The sequence below is a fragment of the Phodopus roborovskii genome, unplaced genomic scaffold (genome assembly GCF_943737965.1).
Source record: "Phodopus roborovskii unplaced genomic scaffold, PHOROB, whole genome shotgun sequence".
NCBI classification, from domain to species: domain Eukaryota; kingdom Metazoa; phylum Chordata; class Mammalia; order Rodentia; family Cricetidae; genus Phodopus; species Phodopus roborovskii.
The window spans coordinates 18,484,021-18,499,979 of NW_026126418.1; the positions used below are offsets into that span (position 1 = coordinate 18,484,021).

Here is a 15,959-nt window from a genome sequence, read left to right on the forward strand (position 1 = left end):
AACTTACCTTTAAGTTATTATACATAAGTCATTTTTTCCATAAGCAAGCAGAATGCCATCTCCAAAACAGTGTCAGCTTTAGTTTCATTAAGAAAAGGACAAACTTGGCCCCTAAACCAATAACTTCTTAAACTCTGGTTTCGACACTGTTAACTTTCTGAACACTATGAGTGCAGGTTAGTTCTATGTTTGAACAGTACCAACAAAGCAAGTACAACTTAAGTAGGTTACAAAAAAAAAATTATCAGGGTAGGCATACAATGTTTTTCCTTTCATCCTCAATGGATATATATTTGAATAATGAACTTGAATGTAATTGGTTTCTTACTTCGGACTATTTTTTGTTTCCATACCAAGTTACTATTTATGATCTCAATTAGTGTGAGTGACATGGGCTTTGAATGTTTTTCTGATTTTACTTTGGTTTAACATGTCCTTTATTTTTGCCATAACAATATGCACATGAATTTTCCCTTTTTATTTAAATTAGAAGTAATCTAATTTTATATATCAATCCCAGTTTTCTCTCCCATTCCCTCCACCGACCCCATCCCATCCCTCTTCAGTTCCATAGGAAGGGTTCCTTCCATGAGGGAAGCATAAAAGGCTGTCACATCATTTCTGGCAGGGCCTAGCCTTCCCCACACCCTGTGAGTCTAGGATAAGAGAGTATCCCTCTATGGGGATACTCCATTTGTACACTATGGATAAATTCTATTCCACTACTAGAGGTCATATAGACTGCCCAGGCCTCATAACTAACACCCACGTTCAGGGGGGCCTGGTTCTATCCTATGCTGGCTTTTGAGCTTTTAGTCTGGGGTCCATGAACTCCCCTTTGTTTAAGTCAGCTATTTCTGTGGGTTTCCCCAGCCTGGTCTTAACCTCTTTGCTCATCACTCCTTTCTCTCTGCAACTGGATTCTAGGAGTTTGGCTCAGTACTTAACTGTGGGTGCTTGTTTCTGCTTCCATCACCTACTTGATGAAGGCTCCAGGATGGCACATAAGGTAGCCATCAGTCTCATTATAGTCAAAGGGTGTTTAAAGTAGCCTCTCCACTATTGACTAGATTCGTAGCTGGGGTAATCCTTATGCATCTCTGGACATTGGCCTAGTGCCAGATTTCTCTTTAAACATATAATGGCTCCTTCTATTATGGTATCTCTGTTTTTGCTCCCCTCTATTTTTCCCTGATTCAATATTCCTGATCTGTCATGTCCTCCTCATTTTTTGCAACTTTAATTCCATATTTTTATCATGTTATTTTGAATATTTCTTTATTTCCAGATATTTTTCACAAAATTTCTTAATGTCCCTTCATGATATCAGCTCATATGAGAATGGAGATCATTTTTCAACCTGTTAAATAGTTGTGTTGATGAATTTTATTTAAACATATTTTGTGTGTAAATATATAGTTTATATTTCTTCCAATGATAACAAATAAAAAAGTTAAACATTTTGATAACAATTATCTATTGTTTGTGAGTAAAGTAATTTTTAAAATTTTGGAAATTAGTTTCCATGTTTGAAAATATTGGAAGAATACAGCATTTATATTGCATAATCATCACAATGTGGGCTTGTACATAAAAGACATAATAACTAAAACATTTCTTACTGTACAACAGAAATGATTAAGATTATTATTATATGTGCATCAGTTCACTTTTGTTAACTACATAATTGTTTCTTACCTCATTTTATGGAGGTTTTGTTGCTTTCATTTGTAGATACTTAATTTTTCTGCTCATCAACTATGAAATAGAAACATTGAAATACATGGAAAACCAGAGGAATGTCTCAGAATTCATTCTGCTTGGACTTTCTTATGACCATGACATACAGATATTTTGCTTTGTTTTTTTCTTAGTCTGTTACTTGGCTCTTTTGCTGGGAAACTCTGTGATCCTTATCTCGATCCGTTGCAGCCCTCTTTTTCATCAGCCAATGTACTATTTCCTCAGTCACCTATCTTTTATGGATATATGTTTTACCTCCTGTGTGACCCCCAAATTCATTGGTGACCTTCTAGTAGTGAGAAAAACCATCTCCTATGAAAACTGCATGCTGCAGGTCTTTGCTATGCACTTCTTTGGAATGATTGAAGTCTTAATCTTAACAGTCATGGCCTTTGATCGCTATGTGGCCATCTGCAGGCCTCTCCACTACATGGTCATCATGAACAGGACAAAATGCCATCTCCTAATGTTAGCAGCTTGGGCTGGTGGAGCAGCCCACTCATTTCCTCAGTTTTCTATTGCAATTTGCTTACCCTTTTGTGGGCCCAATAAAATTGATCACTACTTCTGTGATATTTTTCCTCTACTCAAAGTTGCTTGTACTGACACCTACATCACTGGTGTCCTTATTTTGGCCAATTCCGGTATAGTCACTTTAGTGACCTTTGTGGTTTTATTTGTTTCTTATGTCGTTATTTTACTCACTTTGAGGACTCATTCAGCAGAAGGAAGACGCAAAGCCCTGACTACATGTGGGTCCCATGTCACTGTGATAGTTTTATTCTTTGGGCCTGCAATCTTCTCCTATCTTAGACCCCCTACCACGTTCCCGGAAGATAAAATATTTGCACTGTTTTACACCATCATTGCTCCTATGTTCAACCCCTTAATTTACACATTGAGAAATGCAGAGATGAAAAGTGCAATGAGAAAAGTTTGGTGTTAGTCTCTAATTTTAATGGAAGTATACAACTAATTTGAACATGTTCATGAGGTATGTGGCTTTATAATAGAAAATTGTAGATGTAAATTAAGTGGTTAGATACTATGTAACATATGCAAGAGATTTCACTGTCTTTATTAGAATTAGTGTGGACAACAAAATTCATTTAAATTAGTGGATAAAAGACTTTTAAAATATCAATTTTGCAGACTACTGAACAGGGGTCAACAGGGTTACTTACATTGAACATATGACCCAAAGCAAGTAAATGATGTTGTGCTTTATGAAGAATAAATATTTAATATTTTTATAGAATTAATGGGCTTTGAGGCCTGCGGTTTTTCTGGGTTTTTTTTTTGTTTGTTTGTTTGTTTTTTGAAAGAAAATGCCCCCCAAAAGGAGTGGCACTATTAGGAGGTATGGCCTTCTTGGAGGAAGTGTGCTATTCTGGGAGTAGGCTTTGAGTTCTTCTTTGTTCAACCTATTTCTGGTTTCACAGTTGTTTTCTTGTTGCCTGAAAGAGGTAGCCAGCACCATATGTGCCTGCATGCCACCATGCTTCCCCAGAGATGATAAGGAACTGAACCTCTGAACTTCAAGCCACCACATCTACTAAATGTTCTCCATTTTAAGAGTTGCTTTGGTTATGGTGATTCTTCAAAGCAATAGAAACCAGATTGTAACTCAGCAGGACAACACTCAGCTAATTTTGATAGACAGTCATTAAATGCATTTGCTGGCTTTTCTTAGATACTCTTCTCCACTAAACACCTTAGAGAGTTTTTTTTTTTTCCAAATTCCCACTAATTTGTTTTCTTTCTTTCTCTGTTTGTTTTGTGTTGTTTGTTTGTTTTGTTTTTCAAGACAGGGTTTTCTATGTTTGTTTGCAGCCTGTCCTGCAATTCACTCTATAGACCAGGCTGACCTTAAACTCACAGAGATCCTCCTGCTTCTTCCTCCTGAGTATTGCTACCACCTGGCTCATTTACATATTATCATGCATTGAGTATTTTGTCAATTTATGATGACTATAAATTAGAATTGTCTTATTTTAATTAAAAGTCCATTGTCCCATATTTCCTTGATTTGGGGACTATTTCTGAACATGGAACTTATTGATTTTCAGTTAGGTTGACTGAATATTAAGTCCCTCGGAGTCTGTCTCTCTCCATCTTCTGTGGCCCACTCCTGGAGTTGCAGGTACTGATTAGGGGTCCTGGCTTTTTTTTACATGTCCTGTGGATCTAAGCTTAGTTTCCCTTTCTCATGTAGCATCTGCTCGTACATATTGAGCCATCTCTCCAGTCCCTGCAGAATTTTTTAAATGAAGACTTAAATTGATAGCCAATAAAAGCCTCCAATCTGCGACACTGCTTTTTCTTTGTAGCCTTTTCAGCCCCTGAAATGGTCTGTAATATCTACTACACAGCTAAGTTTATTCTTTTCTGCTTGATGTGTGTGTATGCCCTCCCACCAAATGTCTTTTGCTATTAAATGATTGTTTCCTAAAAATTGTTTAAACTTCATTTGATACCTTCTATCATCACTCAATGGTGAAACAGATTGACAGCTTCCATTACAGCTCCAACTTTAGATTGTTTAAATTTTATTTTCTGTGGATGTGTATTTGCCTGCATGTATGTATGTGCACCATGTGAATACAACATCAGATCTCATGGAACTGGACTTGGGGTTGTTCTATGCTTTGTGTGAGTGGTGGGAAGAAAATATGGGTCATTTTCAATAAGAAGTATATTTAACCCTTGAGCCAGTTCTCCAGCCCCTTTAGTCAAACTACATGACATCGATATTGTGTGAGAGATGTATTTTGCCTGTAGACAGTATAACTCTGGCTGGAGAGATGGCTCAGTTGATAAGTTATTTGTTTTCAAACACAAGGCCTTGATTTTAGGCCCTGGCTTCCATGCACATGTGTGTATATGTGTGAGTGCATACGTGCACACACTACAAACTTGGACACTATCATACACACATAATATGTGACTATGAAACTGCGGGGCTGTGAATGAGTCAATCATGCATTGAACAGCTATTAAGTATGTTGCTGCAGTTTGAAATTTTATAAAAGTTTTTATTTATATATATTATTTGTGAGAGAGAGAGAGAGAGAGAGAGAGAGTGCATGCTCTTGCACGCATGCATGTTCATGCATGTGCATGAGTGGCGTGCCTGAGAACAGAAATCAGTTTGGGAATCTTCTGTCACTCTTCACATTATTTTTTTGAGACAAGATCTCTCACTGAATCTTGGGTGTGCCAATTGCCTAGACTTAATCCAGAAAATTCCCAGAATTCTTCTGGCCTGACTTCCTAGTGCTACAATTATAGGCAAGTGCTATTGAGCTACTGATCAGAACTCATGTCTTCATGCTTGCACATCAAAAGCTTTACCCACAGAGTCATCTGGCCAGCTCAAGCATACTGTAACTATAAGTCCTGCCTGATAACCTTAGGTCTCACTGTTTTGGACACCTCTATTCCAGATGTTAAGCATACAGTCCCAGAGGATTCACAGTCTTCTGCAAAGCACCTGTTGGATCAGTGAACCTGGCTAAGAACATCTCTTCAAGAACAACTTAACTAATCCAACCAATTAGATAAAATGGAGGGATTAGCTAAGAGACTGCAGGAAGATGATGGACCCTAGGGTAGATAAAGGCTTGGTTTTTTTTTTTAATGGAGCGAGGACTTGTTTTTGTATTTTTTTATTATGGGGATTAAACAGAGTGCAATGCTTGTAAAGGGAAATAAAGCATAGAAAATCATAGAAATCCTTAAAGTATCAAACATATTGTTTTTTCTTGTTATTCAACCCAGGCTGACCCAGATTTGTTATGCCTTTGTCTCCTCAGTGCTTGAGCTATATCACATGTTTCACAATAGAGCCTGTAGAAGTACGAGTATAGACTGTATAAGGAGGTAGAAACTCTGACACAAATACAAGCAACCAAATGTATGAATGAATAACTAAGCTTGAACTAGCAGATACCCACATGTGAGGCTAAAGCTCAGCAACTTCAGATGTACCTCGGTGGTATAGTGCTTTCCTTTTTAACATTTATTTATTCCTTGTGGATTTCACATCATCCAATCTGATTCCACTCATCTCCCTGACCCCCTCAATCCACCCTTTGCCCTTGCAACCCCCCTACCAAACAAAACCAAATTTAAAACATAAACCAAAAACCAAACAAAACAAAAACTCCAAAGAAAGAAAAAGAAAAAAAAAAAAAAAGAGTTTTGTCATGAAAGCTGTAGCCAGTTGAGTCACACAGTTTACCCTTTAGTCTGTCTTGTCTGTTCATCTTTACTTGCAATTATTCTTTGCCATAAGTCATTGGTTTGATTGGATGCCTCTGGATAAAGCTTCACAAATGATAACAGTAATGGGCTCTCACTAGAGCTCCTCTTGCATATCCTGTTGTTCATGAGTCATGGAGATCCTGCTGTTTAGGATCTATAGCTTTGTCACTTTTGCATGGCCCAACAGTTCATAGATTCTGTGAATGTTCAGGTGGCCCAACTTATAGCTCTGTTTCTGGGCCTGGGCAGTAGCTGGGTTGGTGAGCTTGCTAGCTTTCTCTTATCATCACTAGCCAGATGAGCTCTCTCCATCACTGCTTTGACTAGCTCATCCAATGCAGCCTACATCAAAGCACAGGGTCAGTTCTACTGCTCTGGGTCCCTCAAAAATGGATCCTCATCATTCAGTGTCACCAAGGCCAGCTCTACTGTTTTGCACAGAAAAAGTGCTGCCTAAGTGGGGTGCAGGATCCGTTCTCCTGTGTACTGTAGCTGGTATAGGGAAGGGCTAGTTTGCTCTCCTGACCCAGGCCCAGCTCTCACCTGCCACAGGTAGCAAGGGGAAGAAAAATGAGGCATCTTCCCTCATGGCCATGGATGGGCAGGGGCAGTTCTGTTGGTCTCATGCTTCCAGGATCAGCTCACCTACATCCACAACCAGTCTCAGCTCTAGTGTGCTTCTCAGGTGAGGTGCCTGCCTATGGTGATGCTGTGGCCATCTTTCTGGAGTGAAGGGGTGAACTCTCCCCTGAGGAGTAAGGCCACCTTGCCTGCTACAATATCCAGCAAGGAGCAGGATCAGCCATGCCAGGGGCAGCAAAGGGCAGGGCCAGCTAAATACAACACTGTTCCAATGACCCTGTGCTAACACGGGCCAAGGAGAACATCACAGACTCCACCTACAGCAGGACCATGGACCCAGACATGTTTCTAGTTCAGACCAGATATCACCAGAGCACTGATAGCAGCACAGACCCCTCAGATCATCATGACTTGGAAACAGCATGGCACCCTGGCATCAGCATGGTCCCAGGTGGATGTCTAGACCCAGGCATATTCAGAGCCCTCAGTAGCAACTAGGGTCATGGACAGCACGCCAGACCTTAGCCTTCAGAGTGACACTGACACATACATGGCCTTACTTAGCAGCCCATGCCCTCACATATCCATGGCTCTAAGTAACAGAACCAGCCACCCTAATCACTCCAGAGTGCTGCACAGTCCTCAGACACTGACATGGTCCAAGGTGACCTAGCATACCCTGGTCATTGGTATGGCCTTTCGTGACAACAGGAGCCCAGATATCAACTCAAAACCTGGCTTCTATACGACCACAGACGCAGACATGGCAGCAGCCCTGGCCTGGACTATACTATGGCTCCCAGGGACAGCATAGCCCACTCAATTCAGGATGTTCCTGGTAATAGTATGTTACACAGGATGTGGCCCAAACAGAGGCAACTATGTGGCCTTTGGTAGCAGCATGGAACATGGACATCAATACAGATCCTGGATGCAGCATGGCTATGGATCCAAACATGTCCCTTGGTAGCAGCCTTGGTCCTGAGGATATCATGACCATAGCCCTGGCCACCTAAATCTGCCAGGCACCAGCAGGAGCACAGTTCTCAGACACCAACATATTTACAGGTTTAAGCCCGGACTCTGGATGTCTGAGTTTGTTCTGGTGGCAGCATGGACCCGAGATACTACCCACACTCTGGCAATGTCAGGGCCACAGACCCAGACATGCTTCTCAGTAGCAGCCTGGGTCATGCTGTCATCATGGCCTCACGTTATAGCACAGACCATCCAGAATGTCATGGCCCTCATGGGAGCACAGCCCTTGGACACCAATGTGGTCCCAGGTGATGGTCCAGACCACAGGCCCCTATATGGCCCCTAGTAAATATAGGAAACACAGAAATAAACACAGACCATGTCAGCTGCTCCAGTGGATCAATACATGACCCTTGGTCATAGCGAAGACCCAGATATCTCCCTGGAATCAAGTGGCCAGAAAGCCATTCACCATCAACCCATTCCTCACTATCCTCACCTCTGTAGATCTGCCTCTCTCCACAAACCATTCTGCCTTGCCCTCTCTTCTACCTCCCCACCCTGTATGTACTATCAGATCTTGATTGGGTCACAGATTCATTGAATACTGCCCATAATAGATAGCACAGAACTGTTGCCTCTCCTCTCTCCTGTACCCAGGACTAGAGACCTTGGGCTGTACTTAGTATGATGGTACCTGATCACCAGGTTTGAGAAGTGTGGGACATGCTCCTTGTTGATTGTGACCACCACAAACTCAAAAGTCTGGGGGTGGGTACTGACTATGTCCAGAGCAAGTTAGCTATGACCTATCAATAACTGGTTGTTTGCAATGATTTGATTAATTGTGCACTACCAGGTAGTTTTCAAATATTTTTTTTAAAGAAATGAAGTGTGTGTATGATTTGTGTGACTATGCTGAAACAAACACAAATGTTTTACCAATGACTTCCACAAGTGTTTTGTATCAGAGATGCTAAAAACACATACAAAAAAATCATGTAATTATCATTTTTAAATCAAAACAACACAGTTTCATTTTTCAGAATGATTAAATTATTTTGTGGATTTTTTTTATTCTTCTGTTTGTGTGTATCTTTATGTGGGTGTGTACACAGGAGTGATTATGCCTTCAGAGGCCTGAGGCATCAGATTTTCTAGAGCTGGAGTCAGAGGAAATTGAAAGCTTCCTGAAATGGGTACTAGGACTTGAACTCGGGTCCTCTGCAAAGCAGTATGTGCTCTTAGATGTTGCTCTATATCTCCAGACCATGCAATTAAAATCTTAATCACAAAAATGTTGAATTATGAACTTAGTTGGCTGGGTGTTTTAAAATTTTGTGTATATTTTTAATTTCTGTGTTTTTCCCAATTACTATTACAATTCCATTTATCTATAAAAATATCAGCCAAATATACCTGACAAATATTTTAGTCAATATGTTAATACAAGCAAAGAAAAATCAAAATATTTACAGCTGATGGTTTAGTACTTTAAGACAAGAACTTTGGAATCTGAGGCAAGAGGTTCATGAGTGGGCAATATAACCAGAAACTAACACATCATTCCTTCCAAAACATATAATTATAAATATGTTAAAGAAATTGATTCCATCAATACTTCACATTATAAAGGATTCAGAAGTTTAGCATGAGTAAGTTGCTAAAGGGAGATTTGCTGAACTGCTGCCAATCCAGTTCAATATACTTGAAATCCCTTGAAAACAGGAGGATAATTGCAGTTATGACAGCAAACTGCCTTCATACTCCAACAAGTATTTCCTTGGCCAGGTGTCATGGTCTTTGCATTTATTTGCTGAGAAAAATTCCACTAGTAATATATAAGGAGTTTCTCCTTGTCCAGTAAGACAAAAAGCAAACATTAGAGATTGGTATCATATGTATTTTGTAATCATAGCATGTGTATAATTAGTTTTTCCTGAAAGAGAATTAGCCAATTCAATATTTACTAGTAGCCATACTGAAACTCTGAGTAATGTACAAACCATTTCTGAAGGGGCTGCTTTGATTTTTCTTACATGCTTCCTGCTCAATCCCTGGTCAGGGGTTCCAGGATAAAAGTGAAAAACTATAAGAAAACAAGATTAAATAGTTGACGGGATTATGCTTTCACTTTATTTTAATTTGTGGGGGTCCTTTAAATGGTTTTAGACAACTACCACATGTTTTTTCTGTGTACAGAGAGCTAGCCCATGTTTTTTCCTTTTTAGCCTCCATCATCCTGACAGCTTTCAGACATCGTTGCTCTCTCTATTCAGTACAATGTTTTGTGTTGCTTGAATTAGACTGAAAATTATTTTCCAATCCATTTCATCTTAATTCAGTTTTTCTAAGTCCTTTGAGTTCCTCTCCAATATGAATTATGTATACATTGGCCTCTGAATTTTTTTAGTCCTTTGTTTTCATATATTTATTATTATTTTATTTATTCAAGGGTGGCATTCAATTATCATTAAATCTTTCTTTGATTTTTTACAGTATTGAGTAAGGAATAAATCTATTTCAACCCTCTTTAGGGAAGCTTCCCTTTTAGAATGAAAAATGATTATAACAGAAACACAGAGCATGTAAAATCTCTAAGAATTAGTCGGGAGTATTCATCTTTAAGTAACACAACATAGTTATGCCTCACACTACCAAAGAGGGGATGATGGAAAATCTGTAAAAGCCAGAGAAGGCTGTGGACTGAGGTAAAAGATAATTTTTGGCTTGGAGAAAATATATTGATTTTTCTTAGAAATGGTAAAATGCTAAAACAATGATAATAATAATAATAATGCTTAATTAAAAAATTAAAAATATGAAACTTTTGAGAAATAACTTAGGTATTTTAGAATATTCTCTGATATGAGTACAGACAGAAACTTTTTTAATAAGGTGAAAGGTATAATTATATAGTTTAATGAATACAGTCACACAGTATAATGTATTATATTTGTTCTCTGTACTCACTTGAGTAGCACATTGCTAAGAATGACCTCCTTTCCAGCATAATTTGTTGTGGAACCAAGCAAGCAATGGAGAACAGGCAATGGGATCATCAACAACAGCAGCAAATGAGGGTACCAGGGTTATAGTTAATATCTAGAACAGCAAATATTTGCTTACAGACAGCATTACACACATCACTAGGTTCGAGACACATTGAAAGGTTATTTGCCTTTTGATGCTTTAAGTTTGAAACACCTTCAAGAAACTGTGTGGTGGTGGAAAGCAGTGATGTCCTTCAGCCTTTTTCCTTCATTCCCTGTGATATGGTAACATAGTCTCTTGATGGCATTTTTCATCTCCTTGTTTCTGAGTGTGTAAATCAGGGGGTTCAGCATGGGGGCAATGATAGTATAAAAGAGAGCAAATACTTTGTCTTCAGGCAATGTAGTTGCTGGCCGAATGTAAATAAACAGTAGAGGAGCAAAGAAAAGGACTACCACAGTGACGTGGGAACTGCAAGTGGAAAGTGCTTTGCGACGATTCTCTGCAGAGTAAGATCTGACAGTATATATGATCACAGCATATGATATCAACAAGACCACAAAAGTCACCAAGCCCATCAGACCAGAGTTAGCAATAACCAAGAAACCAATCTTTCTGGTGTCAGTACAGGCCAGTTTGAGCAGAGGGTATACATCGCAGAAGTAGTGATCTATTTCATTGGGGCCACAGTAAGGTAAGAAGACTGCCAGGAGAAATTGACCAAAGGAATGCATAAATCCCCCAGCACAGGAAGCAGCAATCATGGCATTACACTTCTGCCTGCTCATGATGATAGCATAGTGTAGGGGCTTGCAAATAGCCACATAGCGGTCATAGGCCATTCCTGTAAGGATAAAGACCTCAATGCCTCCAAAGAAGTGCATGGTGAAGAGCTGTGTCATGCAGCCATTGTAGGAAATTGACTTTTTTGTTACTACTAAGTTGATGATCAGCTTGGGGGTCACAGTAGAGGTGTAACACAGGTCTGAAAGTGAGAGGTAACTCAGAAAAAAGTACATAGGCTGATTGATGAGATGACTGCATGTGACAGAAATCATAATAAGTACATTCCCAAATAAAATTGCAATGTAACAAAGTAAAAATAATACAAAGCAGATTACTTCTATCTCTTTTGTCTGAGAAAACCCCAGGAGAACAAATTCTGTGATATTAGTCCTATAGTCCATGATCCACAGGTGTCTGTATCTATCTGAAATCAGATAAAAACATTTAACACAATGCTGCTTATTGTTTGCTTTCAGGGAATAGACTACACTGAAAATGTTCAGAGGTTGAACATTCAGGTTTATTTGAGAAAGATTTCCAACAGTTTTTGTAACAACTTGAAAAGATGAATTACTGCTAAATCTCTTACATTTTTGATATGAATATTAATGTTGTAAAGTATATTATATGCGTGTATCTATTTAAAAATCATTCATTTTTTAAACAAAAATGAATATGATGCCACCAAAGAACTGTAGGATAGATAAATCTATAACAGAGCCCAGTTTACTCTTTATTTTTTGAGCACAGATACAGAAATAAAAATTTTGAGCACAGATATAGCAATAAATAACTGTTACTATACATGTAACTATATAAAGTATAATATTTGATCATTGCCACATGTAATATATGTTGTGTTACACATTTTATTTGCAAATACATATGAAAGCTAGGCTTGTGTATGTATAGGGTTTCTTTTCTATGTAATTGAAAGACCTTTTGTAGTTTCACTACTTTTAGTAAACTGCTAAATGTTTAGAAATGTATATGTGTACACATAAAGGACTATTTTTTCAACTCACAGTAAAAAATATTAATTCATGAAAAATGATTCTATATTTAAAAAGAATCAACTATGTACCTACATTTTACCAGTGAGGCGAATAATAACACATTTTGTTTGTACTTTAACAACCTACCCATGTATTAATCACACACTTTAATCAGCTACATTTTAATGATTAAATACAAGTCCCACAACTTTTCTAATTGACTATCTGTCATAGTCTGGCTTTTGTTGTTATGATATGACACTGACCAAACTAGTTTGGTAAGGAAAGGTGTATTTGACTTACAGAAAACAGTCATTGATGATAAGGCAGGCCTCAGCTGGAAACTGGAGGCAGGAACTGAAGTAGAGACCATAAAATAATGCTGCTCAGCTGCTAGTTTTCAGGCTTGCATACAGCCAGCTTTCTTATACAGATACAACTTCCTAGGGAATGGCCCACCTTAATCTGGGTCACCCTGTATCAATGAGCAGTCAAGAAAGTGCCACACAGACATGCTTACACATCAATTAAATGAAGTTGATTTTTCATCTCAGGTTCATTTTTTTTTTCCAGGTGTGTCAACTTGACAATAAAGTTTGGCCATCACACTACCCTAAAAGTGTACAGAACTCTCAGTTTCCAGCAGTACCAGTTTTAGCTGCATTTCTCAGTTTCTCCCAGTTATTTTACCTACACTTGCTAATTTTCATTGTCACGAAATAATTTAACCAAGAATTGTGAGTATTTCTGTGTTAATTTTTTGCTAGCATTATTTTCTTTTGATAATGCTAAAGATAGAACCCAGGCTTCACATACACTGTGCAGCTGTTCTACCCATACAGTCACACTTTAGGGTGCATAAACACCTTTGACTTGTAGAATTTTAAATGTCATTAATTCAATAAGGAATAATCTAGAAGCAAACTTTTGATCTGGCTGCTAGATAACAAAAGGAATTCACTATTGTCATGTAAAGGAGAATATTTAAAATATTTTATATTAGTTGCACTTAATACCAGTGCCAGTAAGTTTACAGTTCATCGCCTTTTAGTCAAGTTGCTATTTAAATTTGTGTAAAGGGTAAACACAAGTGCCCATCTCTTCAGACTGTTACAGAGCTGATTTTAAGTGCTAAGACAACCTTCCTGGAATACGTTACACTAGACAAAGAGGAGAAACCTCTCTTAGTTGTCAGAAAAAAATATCAATTTCAAATTAGCAGTTGCACTTTGGGCTTCCACATTATTGCCAATGATTTAAAATAGTGAAATGCTCTATTTTAACCCCTTCTAAAACTCACCTACTTCTGACTACATGGATGGACTAAACTCTACTTCTTGCTTAATGCCCTGCATGAGCTGGATCACAGTACTTTTGGAATTTTCCTCTTTTGTGTAGGTAATCCTTTGTTTGTTCTGTCCCACTGTGGCTCTTTGACATTCCTCAAACATCATACTGATTCAGAATTTAAGACACAGTGTATTATCTAGAGCATATTTTATCAGGGCAATAATAGAAAACAAACAGGAAAACAAGGAAACATCCAAAGAACTTAATTATTTTAAAATGAAAAATATGAGGTTACTGTTCTGGACATTTTGGATACACAGAGTTAATGTTAAAGAAATATTGTGTACTTGAATACAATTGAATTTAATGAGACATCAAACATGTTAAAAGAGCTGTTATACAAACACAAATAATAAATAAAAAGTATACCAATGGCCTTGAATTATTTGAATTTATTTTGCACCCCATTTTATTCATCCTTTAGAATTGTGTGTGTGTGTGTGTGTGTGTGTGTGTGTGTGTGTGTGTGCCAATTTGTAAATTCAGCAAGTCACAAAAAAAGCATGAATGAAGGAAGATTATTTGAGGAGAGTTTCTTCAGGAGTGGTAAAGGGAAGGAGAGACTGACATGGGGGTAAAATGGGAGTAAATATGATGACACAATTTTGCAAATATCTATAAACTTATTAAAAATGTATATAAAACATTTTGTCACTACTCAGACAAAAATACAGATGTTTATCTCTTTCATCTGCTTATACTGTTTGATAATTCATTGAATTTAAATACACAACATTCTTTCATGTAATTTTGTAATTCAGCTTAAATGTAAGTCAATGCATGTTGAAACCTAGATTTTCGGGTATCAGGTCTGAACACATCTTTATTTATGTTGCCTTTCTGTAAACAGATAGTAAGTTTACAAAGAGAGCCTTTTCCAGTCTCCCTCCTTAGCACTGATGCTTACCTATTCTAAACCTAAAATTATGACATGAAATTTATTTTCTCCCAGACGGTAAGGTTGTCTTACTTTCATCAGTCCTAGAATGATGATTCCAACTTCTTAAATAATGCCATCAAGCGACAGAGTTAGAAATCATCACATAAGAGATAATTTAAATTACACAGCCTTCAGAGTGTTTTTCTTGTAAGTGTGATGAAATGGAGTTTGAAATTAAAGCCATATCATGTCTAAACTTGTTCAGTTTTTATCTGATTAAATTAAACTGGTTACAAAATGAATCAAAAGTCTTAAATCATGGAAAGAGACTGATCTGGGAACAGGTTAGACAGGGATGAGAGAAAAGTAAGAGGAGGTGGGAAGAAAAAGTAATCAAAATATGTATGAAATTATCCAAGAATTAGCATAAGAAAATTATGCATATAAATTGTCAAAGAAATAACTTAATAATTTTTCTTTTATCCAATTATATGTAAATTGCTCATAAAGTTTGAAATAAACAGTAAAAAATCATAGTCATTACTTATTTTTAAAATATATTATAAAAGCATGATTCATATCATTCCATACAAAATTTCTATTGAGAACTGACATATGAAGCCAATTCAGGGTTCAACTTACCAGTCATTTGATTTAAATTTTATAAAGCATGATCCACAACTACCATTAATTTTGAATCAGCCAATAAATGTAATGAATATCTGTTAACAAGTTTTCACTTCCAAGTGAGTATAACCTAAAGGTAAGACTTACTTCTTTTGAAGGAAAAGTCTTATGGTTTGTTTCCAAAATAAACTTTGACTCTTTCCTGTTTTAGTTAATATAATTAATGTGGTAAGGAAGCTGATGTCATCATCATGTGTGTTGGCAAATATTCACAGCCCTCTTCCAATATCACATTTGCTTTAGTCCCAGGGGGGAAGTGAATACAAGAAAGCTACAATAAAATCACCAGTCATTGTGGCGTGGTTGTAGTTATGAGTAAGCTGATGATTTGTAAAGAAAAGTTAAAATCCTTAGACATTCAAAAGTAATAATAGACTTGGAGATTCTATGTGGCAAATTTATGAAAAACATAAGTGCTAAATCTATCCACAATATTTTTAAGGTAGCCAGATATTCTACCAAGCATATATTATTTAATGGAACCTTGAAAAGTTGGCATGACTGCATCTTGCCAACTCCCTCTGTATGTGTGTGCATATGTTCATGTGGGTAAAGACACATTGTGGATATCAAATGTAGATGCATGAATATAGAGATCAAAAGTTGACTTCCTGTGTCTTCTTTAGTTGCTCTCCACCTTGTTTGGGAGGTGGTCTCTCAGTGAACCTGGAACTCATAATTTAGCTTGGATGAACACT

The 15,959-nt window shown here is 37.5% G+C and overlaps 2 protein-coding genes across 2 annotated transcripts; one reads left to right on the forward strand and one right to left on the reverse strand.

Moving 5' to 3' along the window:
- Positions 1 to 1,783: 1,783 nt before the first annotated feature.
- Positions 1,784 to 2,689, forward strand: LOC127222002 (olfactory receptor 4P4). The gene has a single exon (XM_051183925.1). The coding sequence runs from the start codon at positions 1,784 to 1,786 to the stop codon at positions 2,687 to 2,689; it is 906 nt and encodes a 301-aa protein (XP_051039882.1).
- An 8,089-nt stretch (positions 2,690 to 10,778) lies between these two features.
- On the reverse strand, positions 10,779 to 11,750 carry LOC127222003 (olfactory receptor 4P4). Its single transcript, XM_051183926.1, has one exon. It carries the CDS (start codon positions 11,748 to 11,750, stop codon positions 10,779 to 10,781), a length of 972 nt encoding a protein of 323 aa, XP_051039883.1.
- Between the last annotated feature and the right edge of the window lie 4,209 nt (positions 11,751 to 15,959).

What these genes read in the sequence shown, in the direction of transcription:
- LOC127222002 (XM_051183925.1), top strand. Translation starts at nt 1,784, where the DNA reads ATGGAAAACCAGAGGAATGTCTCAGAATTCATTCTGCTTGGACTTTCT.
- LOC127222003 (XM_051183926.1), bottom strand. Translation starts at nt 11,750, where the DNA reads ATGGACTATAGGACTAATATCACAGAATTTGTTCTCCTGGGGTTTTCT.